Source organism: Mobula hypostoma, chromosome 16 (assembly GCF_963921235.1).
Source record: "Mobula hypostoma chromosome 16, sMobHyp1.1, whole genome shotgun sequence".
Lineage (NCBI taxonomy): Eukaryota > Metazoa > Chordata > Chondrichthyes > Myliobatiformes > Myliobatidae > Mobula > Mobula hypostoma.
This window is the reverse complement of record NC_086112.1, coordinates 49,362,702-49,386,726: the sequence shown is the minus strand read 5'-3', so window position 1 is coordinate 49,386,726 and position 24,025 is coordinate 49,362,702. Positions and strand designations below refer to the sequence as shown.

The following is a 24,025-nucleotide window of genomic DNA, read 5'->3' as shown; positions in this document are numbered from 1 at the left end:
AGCTTAGTCAATCAAGATGGTGTAAAATTTCACATTTTGCCTTGTTCAACAATCACAGACCTTGGGTTCAAGTCTGCAACTCCAAATACAGTTTTTTTTTTGTCTTCATCAATATTGTAGTGGGATGAACTAAGAAAAGACAAGTACAAATGTATATATTCCCCAGTCAGAGAGCAAAAATATAGAGTTAAGTTACAGAGACCCTTAACCACCATCAAAAGGAGTGCAAAAAGTACCTTAGAGAGTTGAGTAACCTGAACTCAAAGTTACTTTACATAAGCACTGTTCGTACTGCATATTGTTTTTGTGCAATTTTATTTCTAGGAGACCTCCTGAGCCAAGTTTTTCAAGTTTTTCTAAAATTCGTTATTTATTGTGATTGAAACAGAGATTGAAAGATCCTGCCAGATATTCACTCTGCAATTAAGTTTATCCTTACCCGAGGATGGTGACTTGGAAGGGGTGGTGCTGGGGTTAATCCCATAGGATCTAGACAAAAAATTACAACAAGACTATTAATGGAATTTGATTCCATATTTATACATTAAGTCATTCTTTATCTGGAATTTCAATATTTCTTGAATAAAGGCAATGGGGAAATTTCATAATTAAAACAAAATGCAATTTGAAATAATTAACATAATTATTGTTAGGAGCTTAAACCTACAAGATATGATCACATGAACAGTAATGAACTATTTGTGGTGTAAATGTGTTCGTGATAAATTGAAAATTTAGTTTTAGTTGCAAGTGTCACAGGAATTAACAGTTTTGCAGGCTCCGCGTTGAAAAATTCATAGATGTTTTAAGAAACCAGGACTGAACCTTCTGAACTTTATTAGTGGATTATTAACTGGTATGGTGACACAGCTATTCATGCTGTTGTCTCACTGCACTAGTGATCTAGATTCAGTTCTAACCTCTGGTGCAATCTATTTAAAAGTTGCACATTTTCCTTGTTACATTTCCCTCGGACACAGTATTACTCCAGGGTGCAGTGGTTTCTCAAATACCTCAAAGAGATATGGGTCGGTAGGTTAAGCAACTACTTTAAATTATCCCTGATTTTAAGAGCTGGTGGGATAATTTTATTTCTTTATTTATTGAGATACAGTGTGGAATAGGCACTCCTGGCCCTTTGAGCTGTGCTGTCCAGCAATCCCCCAATTTAATCCTGGTTTAATCATGGGACAATTTACAATGACCAACTAACCTACCAACTAGTACGTCTGGACTGTGGGAGGAAACCGGAGCACCCGGAGGAAGCCCACATGGTCACAAGGAGAACGTACAAGCTCGTTACAGGCAGCAGTAGGAAAATCATGGAGAGTTAATGGCTATGTGTGTGAGAAATAGGTCATAATGAAATGTGGGAATGGGATTGATGGAACTGGTCCAAGAGCTGTCATGGAATAAATGTCATAAGGAAATATAAAACAATAACTTTGTGGATGTAATAATATTGCAACTGATCCAGTATACAATGTAATTCTATATATCAACCTCAACATACAACATTACTTCTAGCTCTTCAAAAGGGCATGTATTTTCACTCATATTGCAAGTGGAAGGTTTCAGTGAGAAGGCACTGGTAAACATATTTATTAACAACAGGGTTATTAAATCATCTCCCCAACTCCATTACCATTACTATTAAGCCAATGCTGTGTACTAATAAGACATTGCAATTAATCTTAGAAGTCTTCTCACAAACTCTGTCTGATCTATTGAGAATTTTCAACAGTTGCTCATTTAATTAAGGATTTCCAGCATCAGCAGAAAATGTCAGAGACTGGCCGGTGTAGCATTAGGTGAGCGAATCAATGTCATCTCAGTGCACTCGGAAAGAACTGATCACAGTCCTTTGAGAAATGGGTGGACAAAATAAAACGAGAAGACTTTCTACCCTAGATGTTATCAACTGAGCTTTGCTGAAGTCAGCGTGCCTCTGCTGTTGAGTGGCAAAAGCCAATATCCACTCTTGCAGCACCACATATCCTGCTGAACTCAATGTCCTGAAGAAAGGTTATAACCCTAAGGAAAGACAGAGCCACAAATTTGTGCTCCTCGACAAGTCTGTACTCTGGGTGAGGAAAGATTAAAAGCAAGTGGAAGTCCTCAGATAAATACTATGTGGAGATCTGTGGCAAGCATGAATGTATGATATATACATACAGTATCTGAAATACATCTTATGGAAATGTTTGTATGATGCTGCATTTCTATAAAAAAATGAATTAAAAACAAAAAAAAGTGGAAGTAAATAAAAGCACAATAAAATAAAATCTTAAGATAAAACTTTATGAAGTTAATCATCCAGATAAATTTTCTAGCAGTTTCTTATGTATTAAATTTTTTATTTACACACTTGTGCAACAAGTACCTGTTTTCACCCACTGATACCAGCCTAAAGTAAAAGCAGTTGTGAAAGAGCAGTAACGTACCGACTGGATGGTCCGGATTTGGACATGGCTCCGTTAGAACACGGAGAAGGCCATCTGACTTGTAACAGTAGTGGTCCACCATCTGGGGAGAAAGTTTTAAATTAAATGAAAAAATCTGTAGCATAATATGTCATTCCTAAGCACACGCAAAAGTCCTACTTCCACACAAGCCATAAACCTCACATACACAAAACACGTACTCAAACACAGAGCAGGCACACAAACCAAACTTATATGAAAAAGCACAAAGCACTTCCACAAACATACAGCAAGACTTGAGGCAGAGTTTTGCCTTTAGTGTCATTAACCATTTGAATTACCTTCCATATTAAACTACTTAACCAGATTTTTTCCTCAAATTTCCATTCAATCTCATGCAAATTACTGAATATAAAATTATCCATGAATCAACTAAGTTTTAGAACAAATATTCTAATGTACATTAGTAAGTGTTCTTTATACATTTGTAAGTGGCAACCTGCTACACAAATATTGCATAATGTAAGCATAACGAAAGCAATTTTTGTCAGACTCTGATACGCATTATCAAAATGACTTCAAGAAACCATACAGAGCCAATAAATAATTTCATTATTGTACAGCAGTCAGAAAAGCAAATGTTACTTTAATATTTAAAACCTCTCAAAGTGATTAGCATCATTGGAAGGACACCCAGTTTCAGGAGCAAAATGGGTTTCCAGTTTGGTCTTGGAAAAGCCTGCGGAAACTCAATTTAAACCATAAGACCATAAGATATAGGAGCAGAATTAGGCCATATAGTGCATCAAGTCTGCTCCACTATTTCATCATATTTCTCTCAGCCTTAATCTCCTACCTTCTTCCCCATATCCCTTCATGCTTTGACCAGTCGAGAATCTATCGACGTCTGCCTTAAATATAGAGAAAGATTGACCTCCACAGCTGCCTGCAGCAATGAATTCCATAGATTAACTACTCTCTGGCTAAAGAAATTCTTCTTCATCTCTGTTCTAAAAGGACATCCCTCTATTCTGAGGCTGTGTCCTCTGGTCTTAGACTCTCCCACCATAGGAAACATCCTCTCCACATCCACACATCCACAGCCTTTCCCCATTCGATAGGTTTCAATAAGGTCACCCCTCATTCTTCTGAATTCTAGTGAATACAGGTCCAGAGCCATCAAACACTGTTTATATGACAAACTGATCAAATGTGGAATCAGTTTCATAAACCTCCTTTGAAACCTCTCCAGTTTCAGCACATCCTTTCTAAGAAAAGGGGCCCAAAACTGCTCACAATACTTCCATGAGGCCTCACCAGTGCTTTATAAAGTCTCAATATCACATTGTTGCTTTTATATTCTAGTCTAACATTGCATTTGCCTTCCTCACCACAGACTCAACCTGCAAATTAACCTTTAGGGAATCCTGCAGAAGTACTCCCAAGTCCCTTTGTGCCTCACTTTTTTGCATTTTCTCTCCATTTAGAAAATATTCAATCTTTTTATTTCTTCTATCAAAGTGCATGACCACACACTTCCTGACTCTGCATTCCAGCTGCCTCTTCTCTGCCCATTCTCCTAATCTATCTAAATCCTCCCGTAGGCTCTCTACTTCCCCAAAACTACCTGCCCCTCCAACTTTGTGACAAAGCCATCAATTTCATCATCCAAGCACAAGGAAATCTGTAGATGCTGGAATTTCAAGCAACACACATAAAAGTTGCTGGTGAATGCAGCAGGCCAGGCAGCATCTCTAGGAAGAGGTACAGTCGACGTTTCGGGCCCAGACCCTTCGTCAGGACTAACTGAAAGAAGAGCTAGTAGGAGATTTGAAAGTGGGAGGGGGAGATCCAAAATGATAGGAGAAGACAGGAGGGGGAGGGATGGAGCCAAGTGCTGGACAGGTGATTGGCAAAAGGAATATGAGAGGATCATGGGACAGGAGACCTAGGGAGAAAGAAGAGGGGGAGGGGGGAAACCAGAGGATGGGCAAGGGGTATAGTGAGAGGGACAGAGGGAGAAAAAGGAGAGCGAGAAAAAGAAAGTGTGTATATAAAAAAAATAAATAAATAACGGATGGGGTACGAGGGGGAGGTTGGGCATTAGCGGAAGTTTGAGAAGTCAATGTTCATGCCATCAGGTTGGAGGCTACCCAGACAGAATATAAGGTGTTGTTCCTCCAACCTGAGTGTGGCTTCATCTTTACAGTAGAGGAGGCTGTGGATAGACATATCAGAATGGGAATGGGACATGGAATTAAAATGTGGGACCACTGGGAGATCCTGCTTTCTCTGGCAGACAGAGCATAGGTGTTCAGCGAAATGATCTCCCAGTCAGCGTCGGGTCTCGCCAATATCTAGAAGGCCGCATTGGGAGCACCGGACGCAGTATATCACACCAGCCAACTCACAGGTGAAGTGTCGCCTCACCTGGAAGGACTGTCTGGGGCCCTGAATGGTAATGAGGGAGGAAGTGTAAGGGCACATGTAGCACTTGTTGAATTTCATTATCCAAATGATTAACGTACAATGTGAAAAGAATTAGTCCCAGCACAGCACTGTGGAACGCCACTAGTCACTGGCAGCCAACCAGAAAAGTTTCCTTTATTCGCACTTTTTGCATCCTGCCTGTCAGCCACTGCTTTATCCATACTAAAATCTTTCCTGTAATACCATGGGCTTGTAGCTTGTTAAGCAGTCTCATGCGTGGCAACTTGTCAAAGGTCTTCTGAAAATCCCAATAGGCAACATCAACCAATTCTCTTTTGTCTATCCTGCTTGATATTTCTTCAAAAACTTCCAACAGATTTGCCAGGCAAGATTTTCCTTTGAGGAAACCATGCTATGTTGTTATTTACATTCTTCACTTTCTGCACTTGCTTAGGGTGATGTAGAGTGATTTGCACTGAAATAACTCAATACAACCTGAGCGAACTGTAGACCAGAGCATGAATGGTTGCAACTCTTTGTGTTAACCCATTTTTGTTGTCATCACTTAACTTAGGTGCCCACAGTCTAACTAGAATAGTAATGGGCTGACAATGTCATTTCTTAGGTCTTCAAGCAATCTTACTTTGGAAAGACTGGAATAGTTATTGAGTGAAAACAAAAGTGAAATCTATTTCAATGAAACCTCTGGGGAAATGTTCAAGGGAAACAAATAAGGATCTCTATCTTTCTTCTGTAAATAGTTTCTTGTAGCTGAGAAGAATAAAATTGATGATAAGTGGGCAAGATGCCATTGAATGAAATTTGACTTGAATTGATTTGAGCAGCTGAGTTTTAATGGAAATGGACAAGGTTGAGAAATGGTCAAGTGGAGAAATTTCATTATCTGTCGAAGGAAGCTCAGGTTTGGATGAAGCAGAGGTCAGAATGAGAATCAGAATTAGGTTTAATATCATTTGCATATGTCATGAATTTTGCTGTTTTGTAGCAGCAGTTCATAGCAATATATTTTAAATATATAAATTAGAATAAGTGTATATAAAAACAATTAACTTCAATAAGTAGTGCAAGAAAGAGGAAAACAAAAGTGATGTAGCGTTCATGATTTTATTGTCCATTTGGAAATCTGATGGTGTAGGTAAAGAAGTTGTTCCTGAAATGTTGAGTGTGTGTTATCAGGCTCCGTCACTCCTTGTTGATGTTACCAATGAGAATACGGCATGTTCTGGGTGATGGGGGTCCTTAATGATGGATGCCACCTTTGTGCTGCATTGCCCTATCAAGGCGTTCCGGATGCTGGGTGTGCTAGTGCCCATGATGGAGCTGGCTGAGTTTACGACTTTCTGCAGCTTTTTCTGATCCCGTGCAGAAGCTCCTCTATACCAAATATTGATGCAACCAGTTCAAATGCCCTCCACGGTGTATCTGTAGAAATTTGCGAGTGTCTTTGGTGACATACCAAACCTCCTCAAACTTCTAATGAAATGCAGCTGCTGTCGTGCCTTCTTTATATCTGCATCAATTTGTTTGGCCTAGGATAGATCTTCAGAGAAGTTGACACCCAGGAACTTGAAACTGCTCACCCTTTCCACTACTGTTTCCTTGATGAGGACTGGTGTGTGTTCCCTCAACTTTCCCTTCCTGAAGTCCACAATTAATTCCTTGGTCTTACTGGTGGTAAGTTCAAAGTTGTTTCTGCAGCACTGCTGGACCAGCTGACCTACCTCACTTCTATATGCCTTATCGTCAGCAACTAGAATTCTGTGGACAATACTTGTGTTATCAGCAAATTTATAGATGGCGTTTGAGATGCGCTTAGCCACACAGCTGTGGGTGTAGAAAAAATAGAGTAGTGGGATAAGCACACATCCTTTGGGTGTGCCGGTGTTGATTGTCAGCTGGGAGATATAAATTCTGACCCACACTGACTGTGGTCTCCTGATAAAGAAGTCCAGGATCCAGTTGCTGAGGGAGGTGCAATGCTCAAGTTTTGGAACTTGTTGATTAGAAGGGAGGGTATGATCCTGTTGAATGCTGAGCTGTAATTTTCCAGCTGACCCAAGGTTGAGAGGACAGCCAGTGAGATTGCATCCGCTGTAGACCTATTGTGGCCATAAGCAAATTGTAGCGGTCCTGGTCCTGGCTTAGGTAGGAGTTGGTTCTGGCCATGATCAACCTCTCAAAGTAATTCATCACTGTAAATGTGAGTACAACTGGGCAATAGTCATTGCCCACCCTGCTCTTTTTGGGGACTGGTATGATTGTCTCCCTTTTGAAGCAGATGGAACTTCCAACTGCAGCAGTGAGAAAAGGAAGATGTCCTTGAACACTGCTTTCAGTTGGTTGGCACAGGTTTTTAGAGCCCTACAAGGTTCGCCATCAGGGCCTGACGCCTGGTGGGGGTTCATCCTCTTGAAAGATGTTCTGACGATGGGATGGCCTGAGAGACAGAGATCACCAGGTCACCAAATGCTACAGGAGTTGCACAGATGTAGTTTTATTCTGTTTGTAAAAGCTTACATAAAAGGCGTTGAGCTCATTGGGGAGTGAAGCACCACAGCTATTCATGATGTTTGGTTTCCCTTTGTAGGAAGTAATGACTTGCAAACACTGCAAGGGTTAACATGCACCTATTTCCATCTTAAACCTCAGTTGTTTTCTTGCTCTTAAAATAGCCTTCTGTAGCTCATACCTGGACTTCTTATATAGTTCTGGATCACCGGCCTTGAATGCAACAGATCTAGCCTTCAGCAGACTACAGATCTCCTGGTTCACCCACAGCTTTTCGTTTCAGAATGCCCGTTATGTTCTCAAAGGTACAAACTCAACCATACAGGTCTTGATGAAGTTGGTGACAACTGTGGCATATTCAAAGATGAATCCCTAAATATTGTCCAATCCACTGACTCAAAGAATTCCTGTAAATGCTCCTCTGCCTCCCTTGACCATACCTTCTTGGTCTTCAGCACTGGTGCTGTGGTCTTTAGTCTCTGCCAATATGCTGGTAGTAGAAGTACAGCCAGGTGATCAACTTTTGAAAGTGTGGGTGTGGGATGCCATGGTAAGCGTTCTTGGTGATGGTGTAACAGTAGTGATGTGTGTTGACTCAGCTGGTTCCACAGGTGGTATGTTGGTGGTAGTTGTTCAGCGACTTCTTCAAGCTGGCCTGGTTAAAATCCTTCACAATAACATGGAAGGCATCAGGATGCCTTGCTTTGTGTGTGCTGATTATGTTGCTCAGATCCTCCAGTGTCCATCTGATGTTGGTCTGAGGCGGAAAGTACATCGCTACCAAGATGATGGTAGAAAACTCCCACGGCAAATAAAATGGATGATATTTGACCTTTAGACATTCCAGGTCAAGGGAGCAGGACTGAGACAGAACTGCCACGTATGTGCACCATGATGAGTTAATGACAAAGCATGCTCCACCTCCTTTACCTTTAAATGCCTGAGCTGTCCTGTCTTTGTGGAGAATGGTGAGGCTATTGGGCTGCAGTGCTGCATCAGAAATGGCAGGGAATAGCCATGTTTCCGTGAAGCAGAGGTCACAGCAGTCCCTGATGTTCCTCTGGTACAGCAATCTTGCTCTGAGGTCTTCAATTTTATTTTCTAGAGGCTGTATATTTGCCAGCAGGATAGCTGGGAATGGAGGGTCTAAGGCCTCAGCATTTCAATCTTACTTCTAGACTGGCATGCCTACCCTGCTTCCATTCTCTTAAAGGGGAGCTGCACTCTCAACCTGAGCCTGCAGTCTTGCATCCCTTGATTTTGAGTATCAACAGATTTTGTAAATGTCTGAAAACAATGTTCCTTACTGAACTAGCCATGGCTGTGACTGTAGTAGTAGTCCTAAGCAGGAATATCTGATGATTCCCCTCGGAGCTGCACACAGTCACTTATTGGCACCATCTTAGACTGAGTGATTACCTGGTCTCAAGGGAGAACAAAATATAAAAAGGGAAGAAGGCTAAAGATAATTAAGAACCGAAAGCTAAATTTAAAGAACATTTTTAAAGCTTCCTTTAGGGGAGACATTACAAAAATAAGTAATTGAAATTTAGAAACAAAAATCAAAACACTACAGTTGATAGAAATCCAGAATAAAAAATGCTGGAATCACGCAGCAGATTGGGCAGCATTGGTGGAGAGAGAAACAGAGTTAATGTTTCAGCTCAAAGACCCTTTGGCAGAAATGAAAAAAATAGAAAAGAAGATAGTTATAAATTGCAGAGGATAGGGGTGGGATAGAAGAGACAAAAGTAATAATGAGGTCAGGTTACATGAAGATAAATACAATTTCTGAAAATCTAGGAAATACTCAGCAGGCAAGACATGATCTTTGGAAAGTAAAACAAAGTTATATTTCAGGTCAATGATACTTCATCAGCCCAAGAAAGTGTGAGGGAGGGATGGCTTGGAATCCATGTTTGGGTTAGGCCAGGGCTGCTATGAGGATAAGCTGTGGAGGCCACCCTGTCAACAAGCCAAGAGGGAGTGAGGTCTGGTGTACTTTCAGCGCACAAATAGATGCATTGATATTCTTCCTTGTTCTCACAGAGAACTCAAATATTTTGCTGCATATTCCCACTCATAGGCTAACTCTTCCCCTCTCTTCCTGAATCTCTTCTTGCCTACCTCAAGCACGTAGACTCCCACAATTATATCGACTATACTTCCTCTCACCCTAACTCCTATAAGGACTCCACTCCATTTCCCAACTCTTTTTTTCGTCTCTGACATGTTTATTTGATTGACGAGTCTTTCGTCACATTGCCCTTCCTTTAGCCCATGAACAAATTTCAACTGGCCTCACAAGAAATTTGTCAGCAATAGCATCAAAAATAGCACAATATTATTCTTAAAATTACAACTTAATTAATTAACATGACAAAAATAAAATGGAATGAGTGAAGGAAGAAGGGAAGCGATTTGATAGCGGTATACAAGATAAATAGATAAATTTTTGATGAGGACATGATGGCCAATTAGATAACCTTCCAAGAACATCCATCCCTTACTCTACAGCTAAGAATTTTCTTAAAACACTTTTCATGCAATCAATTACTCTGAAGCTATTAATGGGCATGGAATGAAAGAAAAAAATATTAAAGTCATTCATTATACTGAAATGAAACAAAAATAAAAATATGAATATTGCAGTCAATCAGTTGACTTTATTGCAATGCAGTTGATAATGAGGGTTTAATACTATCAACAACACTGCATTCTAAAACCTGCCTGTATTTTGAAACAGTTTACACCTTATCATCAGCATGCTACTTCCTATAGATTGCAAGATGTGCATATTTTTAAATTCTTATCTTTATCATTCTCCCTGCGACTTCCCACTGACAGTGTGCTCGTTACCGGTGTCAAGGAACTGCACTCAATTAGTCAAGCACCAAACCACTGAGTTGTACCCAACTTCTGCTAACAAGCCAACCCAGCTTTCAATATTTTGTTTTTCTTTAACAGTGACATTCTCAACACGGCACAATGTTAATTTCAAACCATGCATTACAAAGGGAAGGTTACGTGTAACTTCTCAAGAAAAAGTGTGAAAAGATATGGTCATCATCAAGGATCCCGACCATCCAGCCATGCTCTCTTCTCACTCCTCCCATCAGGCAGGAGGCACAGGAGCCTTAGGTCCCACACCACCCGTTTCAGGAACAGTAATTATCCTATGACCATAGGCTTCTGCACCAGCAAGGATTACTCACTCACCTCAACTCTGAACCGATTTCCCAAAATGCAGACACACTTTCGAGGACTCTAACATATATTAATTATTTTTAAGTATTATAGCAAAGTGTGGAGTCTAAAGAGTCTGATGGGTTCAGCTGGGAAACTTTCCAATCTCTAATAATCTGATGAACACCAGGACCAGTAAATCAAAGGCTACTCTTTGCAGATACCAATGAAACCGTAGATTGGAAGGAAGGAACTTCAGACAAGTGAAGGAAAATAATACTTAAAATTGCTAGATTGGTCAGCGATAATTTATAAAGAAGAAGAAAGTGCAGCACCATATGGACCTCCTGGCCCAAAATTTTGTGTTGAACTATATAAATTTACTCCACAATCAATCTAACCCTTCCCTTCTACGCAGCTCATAACCCTCAATTTTCTTACATCCACGTGTTATCCAAGAGACTCTTAAATACCCCGATGGCATTAGCCTCCACCACCACCCACAACAGTGCATTCCAGGCAGCTATCGCTCAATGTGTGAAAATAAACTACCTCTGACATCTGCTCTAGGCTTTCCTCCAATTACTTTTAATGGATATCTTCTGGTATTAGCCATTACCACTCTGGGAAAAGAGTGCTGGCCATCCACTCTATTTATCTTATATACCACTATCAAATCGCTTCCCTTCTTCCTTCACTCATTCCATTTTATTTTTGTCATGCTAATTAATTAAATTGCAACTTTAAGAATAATATTGTAAACATGAGGAATTCTGCAGATGCTGGAAATTCAAGCAACACACATCAAAGTTGCTGGTGAATGCAGCAGGCCAGGCAGCATCTCTAGGAAGAGGTACAGTCGATGTTTCAGGCCGAGACCCTTCGTCAGGTCCTGAAATGTCGACTGTACCTCTTCCTAGAGATGCTGCCTGGCCTGCTGCGATCACCAGCAACTTTGATGAGAATAATATTGCGCTATTTTTGATGCTATTGCTGACAAATTTCATGTTAACTTGCTGTGTTCATTTTAAGTGTATTGTCACATAACAGGACATAAAACTTTTGACTTTTTTAAAAAGTCTGCATTTTTTAAATAAAGGGAAAAGTTCAGCTACCATAAAATAATAATTTGTACTTAGTTCTGTTAAAGATATTTTTGTGACTGATAATAACCATTAATTTCAAAATAAATATGCGAAGTTACGTTTCAGTGTAGCTATAGAAATCATTGAGGGAATGACCATTGAAGTAATCTAAAAAAGTTGATCTCAATATTATCACACCTGCCAAAGAGTGTCAAACTTTTTCCCATCTGAAATGGATAGCTTCCCTGCTTTGTCCCTGTCAATCCGATAATGATATATTTTGCCGTCGTGAAACAAACACAGAGCATACGATCCCTTGTCATCACGATCTCTTACTCTGTAAAGAAAAAGAATTGCAATCATTATTCAGGCAAAGTCACGATGTAAATGTGCTACAGAATTTTTTTCAGGTGAGAATCTATTATTACGAAGTGATCCAGAATCCAATATGTAAACTGTTTCTCCTTCCGCAGATACAAAGTGTTTCCAGCATTCTCTGTTTTTAGTTCAGGTTTCCAGTGTCTGCAGCTTTTTGATTTCCAAAGATCATACATCTAACTTTTATAGCTATTCTGTTTTATTATATTTAGTGATGCAGTGCAGAATAGGCCTTTCTGGTTCTTCAAGCTGGACCACCCAACAACCGTTGCCAATCCCCAGTTTAACCATAATCTATTCACGGGACAATTTACAATGACCAGTTAATCTACTAGCCAGTATTCTTTGGACTGTGGGACAAAACCAGAGCACCCGGAGAAAACCCATGCATTCCAAGGGATAGATGCACATACTCTTTAAAGAGGACGCCAGGATTGAACTCCAAATTCAGATGCCCTGAGATGTGATAGCATCAAACTAACCTCTACACTACTGGGGTGCATCAAAAATTTGTGATACAACAACCCATTTATTCCTGGAGTTAGCCTAGCAAATCTACTTTGGATTCTTTAAATGCTGCAATATCCAGAAGTGTCCACTGTGCTTCAGGTGCAGTCCTACCAACACATTGCAACAAAAATGCTGTTATAAACTCCAAACTCATAGTAATAAAGGCCAACATAAATTTGCCTTCTTATTTACTTGACGTGCCAGCATACTAACTTTATGTGCTTTGTGCCTCTATACTCCATTTGCAAACTTCCTCCATTATAAAAATAGTTTGCCTTTTGAATTTTTGAACTAAGGTACTTGACCTTACACTTTTCTACTTCAAATTCCATTTGTTAGGTTTTTTCCCATTAACTCAACCAATATAAACTCTGTTGCAGAATCCAGGTATTCCAATTAAACCATGCTCTATCACATATTATTTGCATCATCTGCAACCCTTGGACACCTTCCATTCACTAATAAGTAATTGTGGACCAAAAGACTAATCATTGGAGCATTTCACTAGATACTTCTTTCCTTTTTGAAGAAAAAACATTTATTCTGACTCTTTTTAAAAAATACGATAACCAGTCTTCAGTATATGTTAATACATTTCCCCAATAAAGTGAATTCTTATCTTGTACACCAGTCCTGATGTGACACCTAATCAAATGCCATCTGGAAATCCAGATGCACTACACCTACAGCTTTTCCTCTATTGATTCTGCTTGTCTAATATAATTTCCATTCATAAAACGGTGTTTGAGTGCATTAGGCTTATCTGAATTATTAGCTACTTTTTCCGTGATTATCAATTGCAACAGCTTCCGGTAATAATTGGCATAGATTATCTTGGTTTTTTCCTTCCCTTAGTCTGAACGAAGGGTCTCAGCCTGAAATGTCTACTGTACCTCTTCCTATAGATGCTGCCTGGCCTGCTGCATTCACCAGCAATTTTTATGTGTGTTACGTCCTTTTAATTTGGCCATAGTAATTCCTGCATTTGTTTTAGAACATAGAGCACAGATCAGTGTAGCACAGGAATGTTTCCTTCAGCCCAACACACAAACACTGTTAAGATATTACTTGTCAGTTTACTCACATCATCATTGTACTCCTTCCTTATTAACCTTATAGTCATAGCGTACGGAAAAGTACAGCACAGAAACAGGCCCTTTGTTCCATATAGTCCATGCTGAACCATGCTGTTGATTCCTGAAAAAATCCCAGTCGCTGGACTACCACTAGCTTTGCCGCTTTGTATGCTTTAGATTTTGTTTTAATATTGCCCTTTGTAAACCGTGCATGATTTCAGAATCAGAATCAGTTTACTACCACCGTCTTCCATGATGTGAAAATTGTTGTTTTGCAGCAGCAGTACAGAGCAAAGACCTACAATTACTGCAAATTACAAAATAAATAAAGAGTGCAAAAAAAAAACAGAATAACAAGATGGAGTTCATGGACCATTTAGAAATCTTATAGCAGAGGGAAAGAAGGTGTTAATGAAATGTTGAGTGTAGGTATTCAGGCCCCTGAACCTCCTCTCTGAGGGTAGTAATGAGAAAAGGGCATGTCTCAGACGCTGAGGGTCTTTAATGAAAGATGCTGCATTCATAAGGTACCATCTGTTAAAGATGCCCATGATGGTGGGGTTGCTTGTGCCCATGAGACAGCTGGCTGGGTCTACAACCTCTACAGCCTCTTGCGATCACGTGCATTGGAACCTCCGTACCAGGCTGTGATGCCACTAGTCAGTATACTTTCCACTGTACTTCTATCAAAATTTGCAAGAGTCTTTGATGACATACCAAATCTTAAAGTTCTAATGAAGTTTAGCCACTGCCATGCCTTCTTCGTGATTCTGCCAATGTGTTGGGTGAAGGATAGATCAGCGTTGAAACCGACTTAAAGCTGCTCATCCTTTCCACCACTGACCCCTCCATGAGGATTGGTGAATGTTCTAATGACTTCCCCTTCTGAAGACCATAACCAATTCCTTGGTGTTACTGATAAGGTTGCTGTTGCGACACCACTCAGCAAGCTGATCTATCTCATTTCTGTATGCCTCCTCATTACCAACTGAGATTTTACCAATAATGGTAGAATCATCTGTGAATGCATAGACGTGTTTGAGCTGTGCTCAACCACACAGTCACGAATGTTGAGAGAGTAGAGCAGTGGGTTTATCATGCATTCATGAGGTGCACCTGTTGACTGTCAACGAGGTGGAGATGTTTTGATTGAGGTCTCCTAATGAGGAAGTCAAGGATCCAGTTGCAGAGGGAGGTACAAAGGCATAGGTTTAAAAGCTGTGGAGATGATAGTATTGAACATTGAACTATTATCGATAAACAGAATGTTTTGCTCTGACTCTGTGCTCCAGAGCAGAGTGGAAGACCAGTGAGGTTAAATCTGTTGTAGACCTGTTGCAGGAGTAGGCACATTGCAGTGGGTCCAGGTTCTTGCTCAGGGAGGAGTTATTTCTAGTCATTATCAGCCTTCCGAAACACTTCATAATGATAGATGTGAATGCAGCCTAATCACTGAGGCAGCTTATCTTGCTCAATGTACACCAGTATGATTGAAGCAGGTGGGAACCTTAGTTCACACCAGTGTGAGGTTGATGAAGTCCTTGAACTCTCCAGCCCATTAGTCAGCTCAGCTTTGCAGTATCTGCCAGATCCACCATCAGGCAGTGATGCCTCGCAAAATTTCAGCCTCTTGAAGGATGTTCTGATAACAGCCTCCGAGGCAGAGATACCAGGGTCACCGGATGCTGTGGTGTAGTTTTTTTATTTTCCACAGGTGTAGTTTTGTTCTCCCTTTCAAAGCATGCATAAAAGGCATTGTGCTCATTGGGGAGTGAAGCATTACTGTTCTTACGCTGTGAAGTTTTGCCTCAGAAGAAGTGGCATGCAAACCCTGCCATGGCTGTTGCTCATCCATTTGTACCTTCCATCTCCTGGTTCACCCAGTGATTCTTGTTCAGTAAAATTCAGTACATTTTCAAAGGCACACACTCATTCACATGGACCTTGATGAACTTAGCGATAGCTGTGGTATTTTCATTCAGACATGGAGGTGAATTTCTGTATATAGTCCAGTCTACCAATTCAAGGAGTCCTGTAAATGCTCCTCTACTTCCGTTGACTATACCTTTGTGGTCTTCAGTCTCTGCTTGTACAGTGGGAGTAGACTCACGGCCAGATGACTAGACTTGTAAAGTGTGCGTGTGGGATGGCACAGTAAGCGTTCTTGATGTTGGTATAAGAATGATCAAGTGTGTTAGTTCCTCTGGTTCTGCAGTTGATGATGGTATTTTGTCAAACTTCAAGTTAGCCTGGTTGAAGCCTTTGGCAATGATTGGGAAGGGATCAGGATGAGGTATCTTGTGACTGCCGATCGTGGTGCTCGACTCCTCCAATGCAGCATGACATTTGCCGGGGTGGAATGTACACTGTTATCAGGATAATGGTGGTGAACTCCACCGGCAGATAGAATGAATAATACTTGACTGTCAGATTTTTCATATAACAATTACAGCACGGAAACAGGCCATCTCGGCCCTTCTAGTCCGTGCCGAACTCTTACTCTCACCTAGTCCCACCAACCAGCCCATAACCCTCCATTCCTTTCCTGTCCATATATCTATCCAATTTAACTTTAAACAACAACATCGAACCTGCCTCAACCACTTCTGCTGGAAGCTCGTTCCACACAGCTAGCACTCTCTGAGTAAAGAAGTCCCCCCTCATGTTACCCCTAAACATTTGCCCTTTAACTCTCAACTCACGTCCTCTTGTTTGAATCTCCCCCATTCTCAATGGAAAAAGCCTATCCACATCAACTCTATCTACCCCCCTCATAATTTTGAACACCTCTATCAAATCCCCCCTCAACCTTCTACGCTCCATGTCGGGAAGCAGGACTGAGACAGAACCACTGTCTCTCTGCATCACAATGAAGCAAATGCCACCACCTTTTACCTGACACCACTATCCAGTCCATGCAGTGGATAGTGAAGCCTTCAGGCTGGAATGTCTGGAGTACTGGGGGTGAGCCATGTCTCCTGTGAAGCAAAGCACACAACAGTCCCTGATGTCCTTCTGGTGCTACAGTCTTGCTCTGATGTCTTCAGGGCAAAGTTGGGGTGGGATTAGGGCCCTGTACTTCTGTTTTTCCATATTAACAAGAAAGAACAAGACAATCTTTGCCAGTTATTTCTGAACAAATTACTCATAAGGTAGAAGTATTTTGGCAGCTTGTATTTTTCATATTATAGTCACATAGTATTATTCCTATGTTATTACTCAAAGTATAGCAACTGGTCATTTCCCTTCATCTTTGAGGATAACTGATTGGCTAAACACTGCCACTTCCAGCAGTAAAATATTCTTTAATTGAGGAAAGAACTTAAGCTCAATTAGAATAATTGTTGTCATGATTTATTGCAGTCTTTTAGAAATTTGTTCTCAGGTCAATTTTTGAAGGATTTTTTTTCCTAATATAACTGACATCTGTTCCTCACCCGCTAGTTCCAGCCAACCACAGAACCAGGTGCAAAAGGCAAAAGCAAGATGACTGCACAAACCACAGGTTGATTTGTTCATTCTTCACTTTAACTGACAGCAACATTAGAGTAAAGCATCAACAAATTCATTTCATGTAATCTCAGGGCCACTAAATCAAACAAAAAAGAGATAGTACATGCAAATGACCCGGTAGAAATGGAAAATGTGGCCCAAGCTACCACACAAGTAAAACTGGTGACTTTAGACCAGCTCGGTATTAATTACTCTACTATGGCTTCCTGTAGAAAATTCTTGAAAATAAGCTTTATATAGACATTGATAGCCTTTCTGTAAAAGGTTGTTATTACATCAAAAGGCTACCTTTTCTGGCTCCCTTTTCAGTGGCAAATCCCTTAATTTTGCTTGTGCTTGTATAACCATATTCATTCAGTGCAATTCATATTTCCCTTTGTTGCAGTTAGGGTCCAGGTTGCACATTTATTACAGCCCCTTGACATTCTTTTAGAAATTGTATAATCAAAGTCCATCTGGTAACCACAAAATATCTTCTGCCCTTGCTCATGCAGGAGAATTGGGGATATTAAGAGGAGTTTTTCAACATTTTCAATTAAGGAGAAAAATGCAACTTCACTCAGACTGAACAAAATGTTCAGCCTCCATACTGTTCTAAATAACTAAATGTGCAGTGAACTTGCAGTCAGGGTCTAGCAAATACAATTTGGATCTAATATCAAGCTAAATTGATGGGAGGCTCAAGTGCAGAGCTGATGCTCTTCAGCATAGTTATAATATCTACAACTAAGTTTTATCCCTTTGTGCATACATTTTGCATTAGGTTCTGACATTGGAGAAGGTCCAGATTAGATAGTAATCTCACATCTATTTCAGGTGGACAGAGTACTTATCCACTTACACGTCAGCCTCACAGATGCAAATTTCTCCCCCATTCAAGAGGAACTTCACATGGAGAGGGAGGTCATTTTTGACTATGAAGACTTGGGTGATTAGAGAAACTTGGTACAAATTAATGATTTTGTTTTTATATGATAGTTTGGCAGATTGGTTCATAAAAATGTTGACTGGTACTTGAAAGAAGAAAAGACTTCCAGAAGGCTTTTGAGAAGGTGACAAATGACAGGCTTATCAGCACAGCTGAAGTACTGGACATGAAAGATAATATAGATATGAAACAGGTGAATGCGCTTGTTTTTGGACTGGGTGTGAATGGTGGCCTTCCTGGGGATCAATGTTATGTCCATTGTTTTCTTTTTGGTCTATATTAATGATACAGGCTTGGACTGGTAAGGGTCATTTTCTAAATTTATGGAGAATACAGAACCACAGTATTGGGAGCTGATGAGGATAGTGAGATATGGCCGCAAGATAGAAACAAGCTGGTGGATTGGGTGGGTGAAGGTTAATGTGAAGAGATCTGAGGTGATGGATTTGGTATGAAGAAAATGATATGGAATAAAAGATACAGTGCTAAAAGGAGGGCAGAAGTAGAGAGACCTGGGTTATGGATACAGAAGTATTTTGAATTGAAAGGGCCGATTATGAAAGAGATTAATGAGGCATACAAAATTCTGAGCTCTATTAATGGAGACATAGAATATAAAAGCAAAGAAGTCATGTTGAACCTCCATTCCTGCTACTCTGGTGTGAATGAGAGTATTGCATTCAATTCTAGTTGCCACATTTTAGGAAGGACATGAGGACGTTAAAGAAGGTCCAGAAAAGATCTAGGAGAATGTTTCTTGAGGTGAACAAAGGCTGGGACTAAAGATTTGACAGAAGTATATAAGATGAGGAAGAGCTTGGACAGAATGTATCCATTTGGTGAAGAAGTGAGGAATAAGAATTAGAGGTGAAAAATATAGAAGAAGAAATTTTAAGAGCCATGTGGGTAAAAACATTTTTGTGCAGATGCATGGTTGGACTCTGCAATGCACTGCCCACACGTGTGGTGGAGGAAGGTTCACTTGTGGTCTTCAAGAGAGAAATGAAAAATATATGATGAAAAATTTGCAAAGCTACAGATAAGAAGACGGGGTGGCGAATGTGATCAATTGCTTTGATACAGAGCAGGCATGGTCACGATGGACTGAATGAGCTCCTTCTGTGCTGTAGCCATTATATGATTTAGTTCAAAATGCCTGTGTTGGCTTGGTTGAAAGGCTGTCCAGTTAATCTGATTTAACTAATCTTTTCCCTTAAACCTGCAATTCTTACCCATTCATGTATTTATCTAATTCTCCCTTAAATGATCAATCCACCACCCCACTCGGTAGTGTATTCCAAATACTGTACAGCAATTTATTACGCTAATATTTTTCCTCATGCCTCTTCTGCATCTTTTGCTGAACATTTTATATCAGTAATCTAATTTCAAAACATAAGCAAAGGAAAACATTTTATTTTTTAATCTGACTTAAAACCAGTAATTCTTACTGATTTATTCAGTTTGGTGATCTGTTTCCCATTCTGCATGTGGCATTCCACTAAAACACCAACACCACTGATGCCAGTTAGCATTTGCTTCCTTGATATTTGGTGTCAATATTTTAACTGGATCAGAGGCAAGGAATCAAGAAAAGCTTTCTGTATTTGTAACTTTATTGTATGTTCATTTAACCCAAGCAGAACTGAGAGTGAGGATCTGCAAGCACTGCGTTAAAAACACTTTTAATGTTAATGCACAGTCAGTGTCAGCACCTGTCTGTACTTAACCACAGGTCAGTGCAGGAAGTACATGTACAATCATTTGAATTGAACTGCAAAACCACAAGCTTCCACTAAATATATAAACTTGAGAACAATTTTTTTTAAATAATAGTTACATGGTCTCTTTGGCACTGAATTGATTCTTATAATAATTCCATCTCTAGTAACTCTATATTTATTTATTGACCAACAGATAGTTAAGTAATAAGTATGTATAATACCAGGGGGCACTGTATAAATTTTAAATGGAAATATTTGTGGGTCAGAACTTAATACTCCAGGATCCAATATCAGAAGTTCAGGTACAGAATCAGTGTCCCCACCATGTTATACACTCAGTGATCATTTTATATACCTACTTGTTAATGCAAATATCTAATCAGCTAATCAATGTATAAAGGCATGCAGACATGGTCAAAAGATTCAGTTGTTATTTAGACCTAATGTCAGAATGGGGAAAAATGTGATCTAAGTGACTTTGACCATGGAATCATTGTTGGTACCGAAAGGTGTGGTTTGAGTATCTTCATGCACGACAGTCTGTAGAGTTTACAGAGAATGGTGCTAAAATCATAAGAAAAAATAGCCAGGGAGCAGCATCTCTGTGGGTGAAAATGCTTGTTAATGAGTGAGGTCGGAGGAGAATGGCCAGACTGGTTGAAACTGACAGGAAGGTGACAGTAACTCAATAACCGCATGTTACAACATTTGTTTGCAAAGGAGTATCTCTGAATGCACAGCATGTCAAACATTGAAGTGGATGAGCTACAGTGTTTATGTTCAGGGTAATCCCAGTACAGGCCAGCTTCCAGGCAGAATACAGCACCAGAGCAGAGTGAAACTGACCACCATCTCATCTAATCCCTCACTTTGAATAGAAGGTGTTACTTGGAGAATGAGTATGAATTGAAAATCACAATCAGGATAGAAGTTGGTTTATTATCACTAACATTCATACAGTACATTATGGAATTTGTTACTTTGTGGCAGCTATACCATGCAAAAAAAATCCTAGGTTATAGTACGATATAAAAATCAGTAAATAAAAATTGCAAAATGAGAGTAAAATAGTGTTCATGCACTATTCAGTAATCTGATGATGTAGAAAAAATAGCACTGACCCAAGGAATGGACCCTCCACAGATAGTGCTGAGATAGCTGAGCACTTCCAGCATTCCGAGAATATCCTGTCCCACCACTACCGTGACACCTAGTTCTCCTTATCTCAGCTCACTGCACAGTTTCTGTCATGCTAAAGCGACTTAAACTTTATTTCAGCTTTGCTTTACGTAAGCTAACACCAAACTTCAAGATCTGCATGCTGTCTCGAAGAACTCTTAGCAGACAAGTGTATTTTCAGCTTAACAGCAAGGCCCCTTGCTCCAATAACTGGACTCACCCAAGCCTTTCCAGGCATTCCTGAAATTAACAACCCCATGGCTTCATTCTCAGAAAGTCTCTAGCTTGATTGGATCATCTACTTTCACCACTGCACTTCCTTCCTGTTTTTGTCAGGGGAAAACATCAGAGAAATCGGTCCGATTTTCAGTCACTTGTGACTTCTGACCCTGCTTTTACTTTTTAAATCAGGACCCATCGATTACTTCAGCTTAATATTCCCTCTGCAAACTTACACAACTAGTGTAAGATGGAAACTGAAAAATTAATAGAGGCCACATACCCTAAATTGGAGAGATTCTCTACTTCAGAAGTTCTGTTTTGGGAAAGTGCGAACAATTTTATTACATTGTGAGCAACAACTGGAGCTACTCAGTGATCGCACAGGACACATTTCCAAATGACCAACTTCCTGATGGCAATTACCTGAAAAATTATTTTAAACTGAATGAATTAATTCACTTCACAGCACAGGTAAAAGCCTCACAAATACTTAGGGAAATATGTAGAAGGCTTCAACGTCAATTATTTTACTCACAAAAATTTTCCATTTGTCCGTGGGCCTCTGAACATGCAGCGTTCAGCATCATCTCGGGATTTCTTCCCATGAAACCAAGGCATTCGCTGATGGGCAGTTGTTGCAATTAGTTTCTCCAACTGTGGCTTTTGACTGATGATTGCTTGTTCAAGAGCATCCCCCTGCATATGGAAATAGAGTTTGTTTCACAGTTTGGCATGAGGGGCTTGATATCTATCTTCAATCCATTTTACAAATAGCATTTAAAAACAAAACACCCGAAATTAAATATCTTGCCACTCAGCATCACTCAAAAGAAATGCAGTGGATGCAAAACACTTGGATTTCCAAAAAACTTTTAATAAATACCACATTTAGTACTTGCAACATGGGGAACACCTCTCAGGTAGACAGTATGATAGCTTCAACATAGGAACTACAGAGTGTGGATAAAGTTAGGTACTATCTCGGAATGGAAAATGGTGGTGGGTGATGTCTCCCAGAAATTAATGCTGGGACCACTGTTCATCACAATTCACAATAATAGATCTGGATGCATGAAACAGAAGTAAAATTTCAAATATGGAGACACTGTTAGAGCATTAAGGTAGAAGTGGATGGCAACAAAAAAAAGACAAAGATTTTAATAAACCTGTAGAATAGGTAATCTGTTCGCAAACAAGTGTTAATTTCGAAGAAATGCATGTTGCTGTGTATGTTCACATCAGCTTTGGAAACCAAGGATGTGAAGTTCAGCTCCATAATTGAATAATTCGGGTAACACAGGTGCTATTTCAGGCTCAAAAATGTGTGCATTATGCATTGGTGCATATCCTGGCACACTGGAAGTTACAATGCTGAAGGTGTTAACTGGTTCACAAACACCTTTCTGTATGGAAATCTACTGATAAGTCATGATACCAACCAGGGCATATTACTGATTGATGACAACATTGCCATAGTGGAGCTAAATGCTCTAGCTAAAACCCTCTCTTAATCATCTTCAAATGCTTGCCATGAAAATATATCCTCTTGAGTACTATCAACTGGGTATCAGAGAGAATTAATTACTATTTTATTAGAGGTAGAGCACAATAACAGACCCTTCAAACCCATAGAGCTCACACTGCCCAGTTACACCTATGACTAGTCTACCTCCCAACTGTTGTGTATTTAATATTTGAGTGGTATTGCAAATATACCATTAAACATTCTTTGTTGTTTACATCATTCATTATGGGTTACATGTAAAAGTATGTCAATGGCATGTTGTATGTCATTATGTCACCATTTCAATGCATGCGCCTCGCTAAAGTAAAAATGAAACTAAGCACATGCATATCTTGGACTCCCTTGTTTTTCTTTCAATTAGTTTGATATTTTGGAGTTACAAAACTTAACAGTGGTGATGACGAAGTTTTAAATGAACCTGAGATGACTTCCTACCTGCTGAACCACAGGGAGATATTTAAGATTTTAAAAGTGCAGCAAGGCATTCGAGTTTAAAAAATAATAGCACGTGGTTTCTTCAGAAAAGGTGACCACTGAGTTTTAAAAAATGCAGGAAACAGACAAAATTCATGGCTTCATAAATAATGAGTACAGGGTGATAGTCATAAATCAAAGAAGCAAAAGAGGCTAGCTACATTGGAAAGATAGATGTGCTCGATTGCACAAAATACAAGTTGACATTGTATACTGAGTGAAGGGCAGTATTCTGAAGTAGATAAAATAGTCAATGAAAAATAAGTTCCAGTTTCACTGAGTGCATTGGTGGGTGGAAAAACATATAGTTTGCTTAGAGCTTTAACTGCTCCAACCAAACCATCCGAAATGAGCTTTGCAGCTTTTGTGAAAGTAATCCAAGAACAGTTAGAACCAAAACTGTTGTTGATTTCAGAATGCTTTAGGTTTGATAAATCGATTCAAAAGGAAAAGGAGCGTATTTCAGCATATGTGACTGAATTGAAGAAATTTTCTGAGCATTGTCTGTTCAATAATGGGCTTAATGAAGTACTGAGAGATTATTTAGATTATGGAATCTTACAAGAAAGCGCTAAAAAAAAAACCCAGCTCCAAACTGAAGCACAACTTATATTTAAAAGAGCAGTTGAAATAGCTGTATCAATGAAAACAGCAGACAGAGGTGTAATTGAGTTGCAGTCAAGAACAAAAGTGTGTGTAAACAAAATTGCAATGTTTAAACCAAAACTTGCCCCGCTGAACAACTGTGTTTCCATTGTGGCAGGGACTCACATACACCAAGTCAAGCAGATTTAAAGGCAAAATTTGGAGAAAATGCAAACAAGTAGGACACATACAAAGAGC

At 39.7% G+C, this 24,025-nt stretch overlaps 1 protein-coding gene across 5 annotated transcripts in view; it reads right to left on the bottom strand.

Moving 5' to 3' along the window:
- syk (spleen tyrosine kinase) overlaps positions 1 to 24,025 on the bottom strand; it is a 132,417-nt gene that overhangs the window by 49,626 nt on the left and 58,766 nt on the right. For all 5 annotated transcript variants that reach the window (XM_063068928.1, XM_063068931.1, XM_063068929.1 and 2 more), the window contains 4 exons: positions 21,719 to 21,879; positions 11,852 to 11,990; positions 2,445 to 2,526; positions 440 to 489 (listed from right to left, as the gene is read on the bottom strand). In XM_063068928.1, the coding sequence (XP_062924998.1) occupies positions 440 to 489; positions 2,445 to 2,526; positions 11,852 to 11,990; positions 21,719 to 21,879 (432 nt within the window). The remainder of the gene's footprint in view (positions 1 to 439; positions 490 to 2,444; positions 2,527 to 11,851; positions 11,991 to 21,718; positions 21,880 to 24,025) is intronic.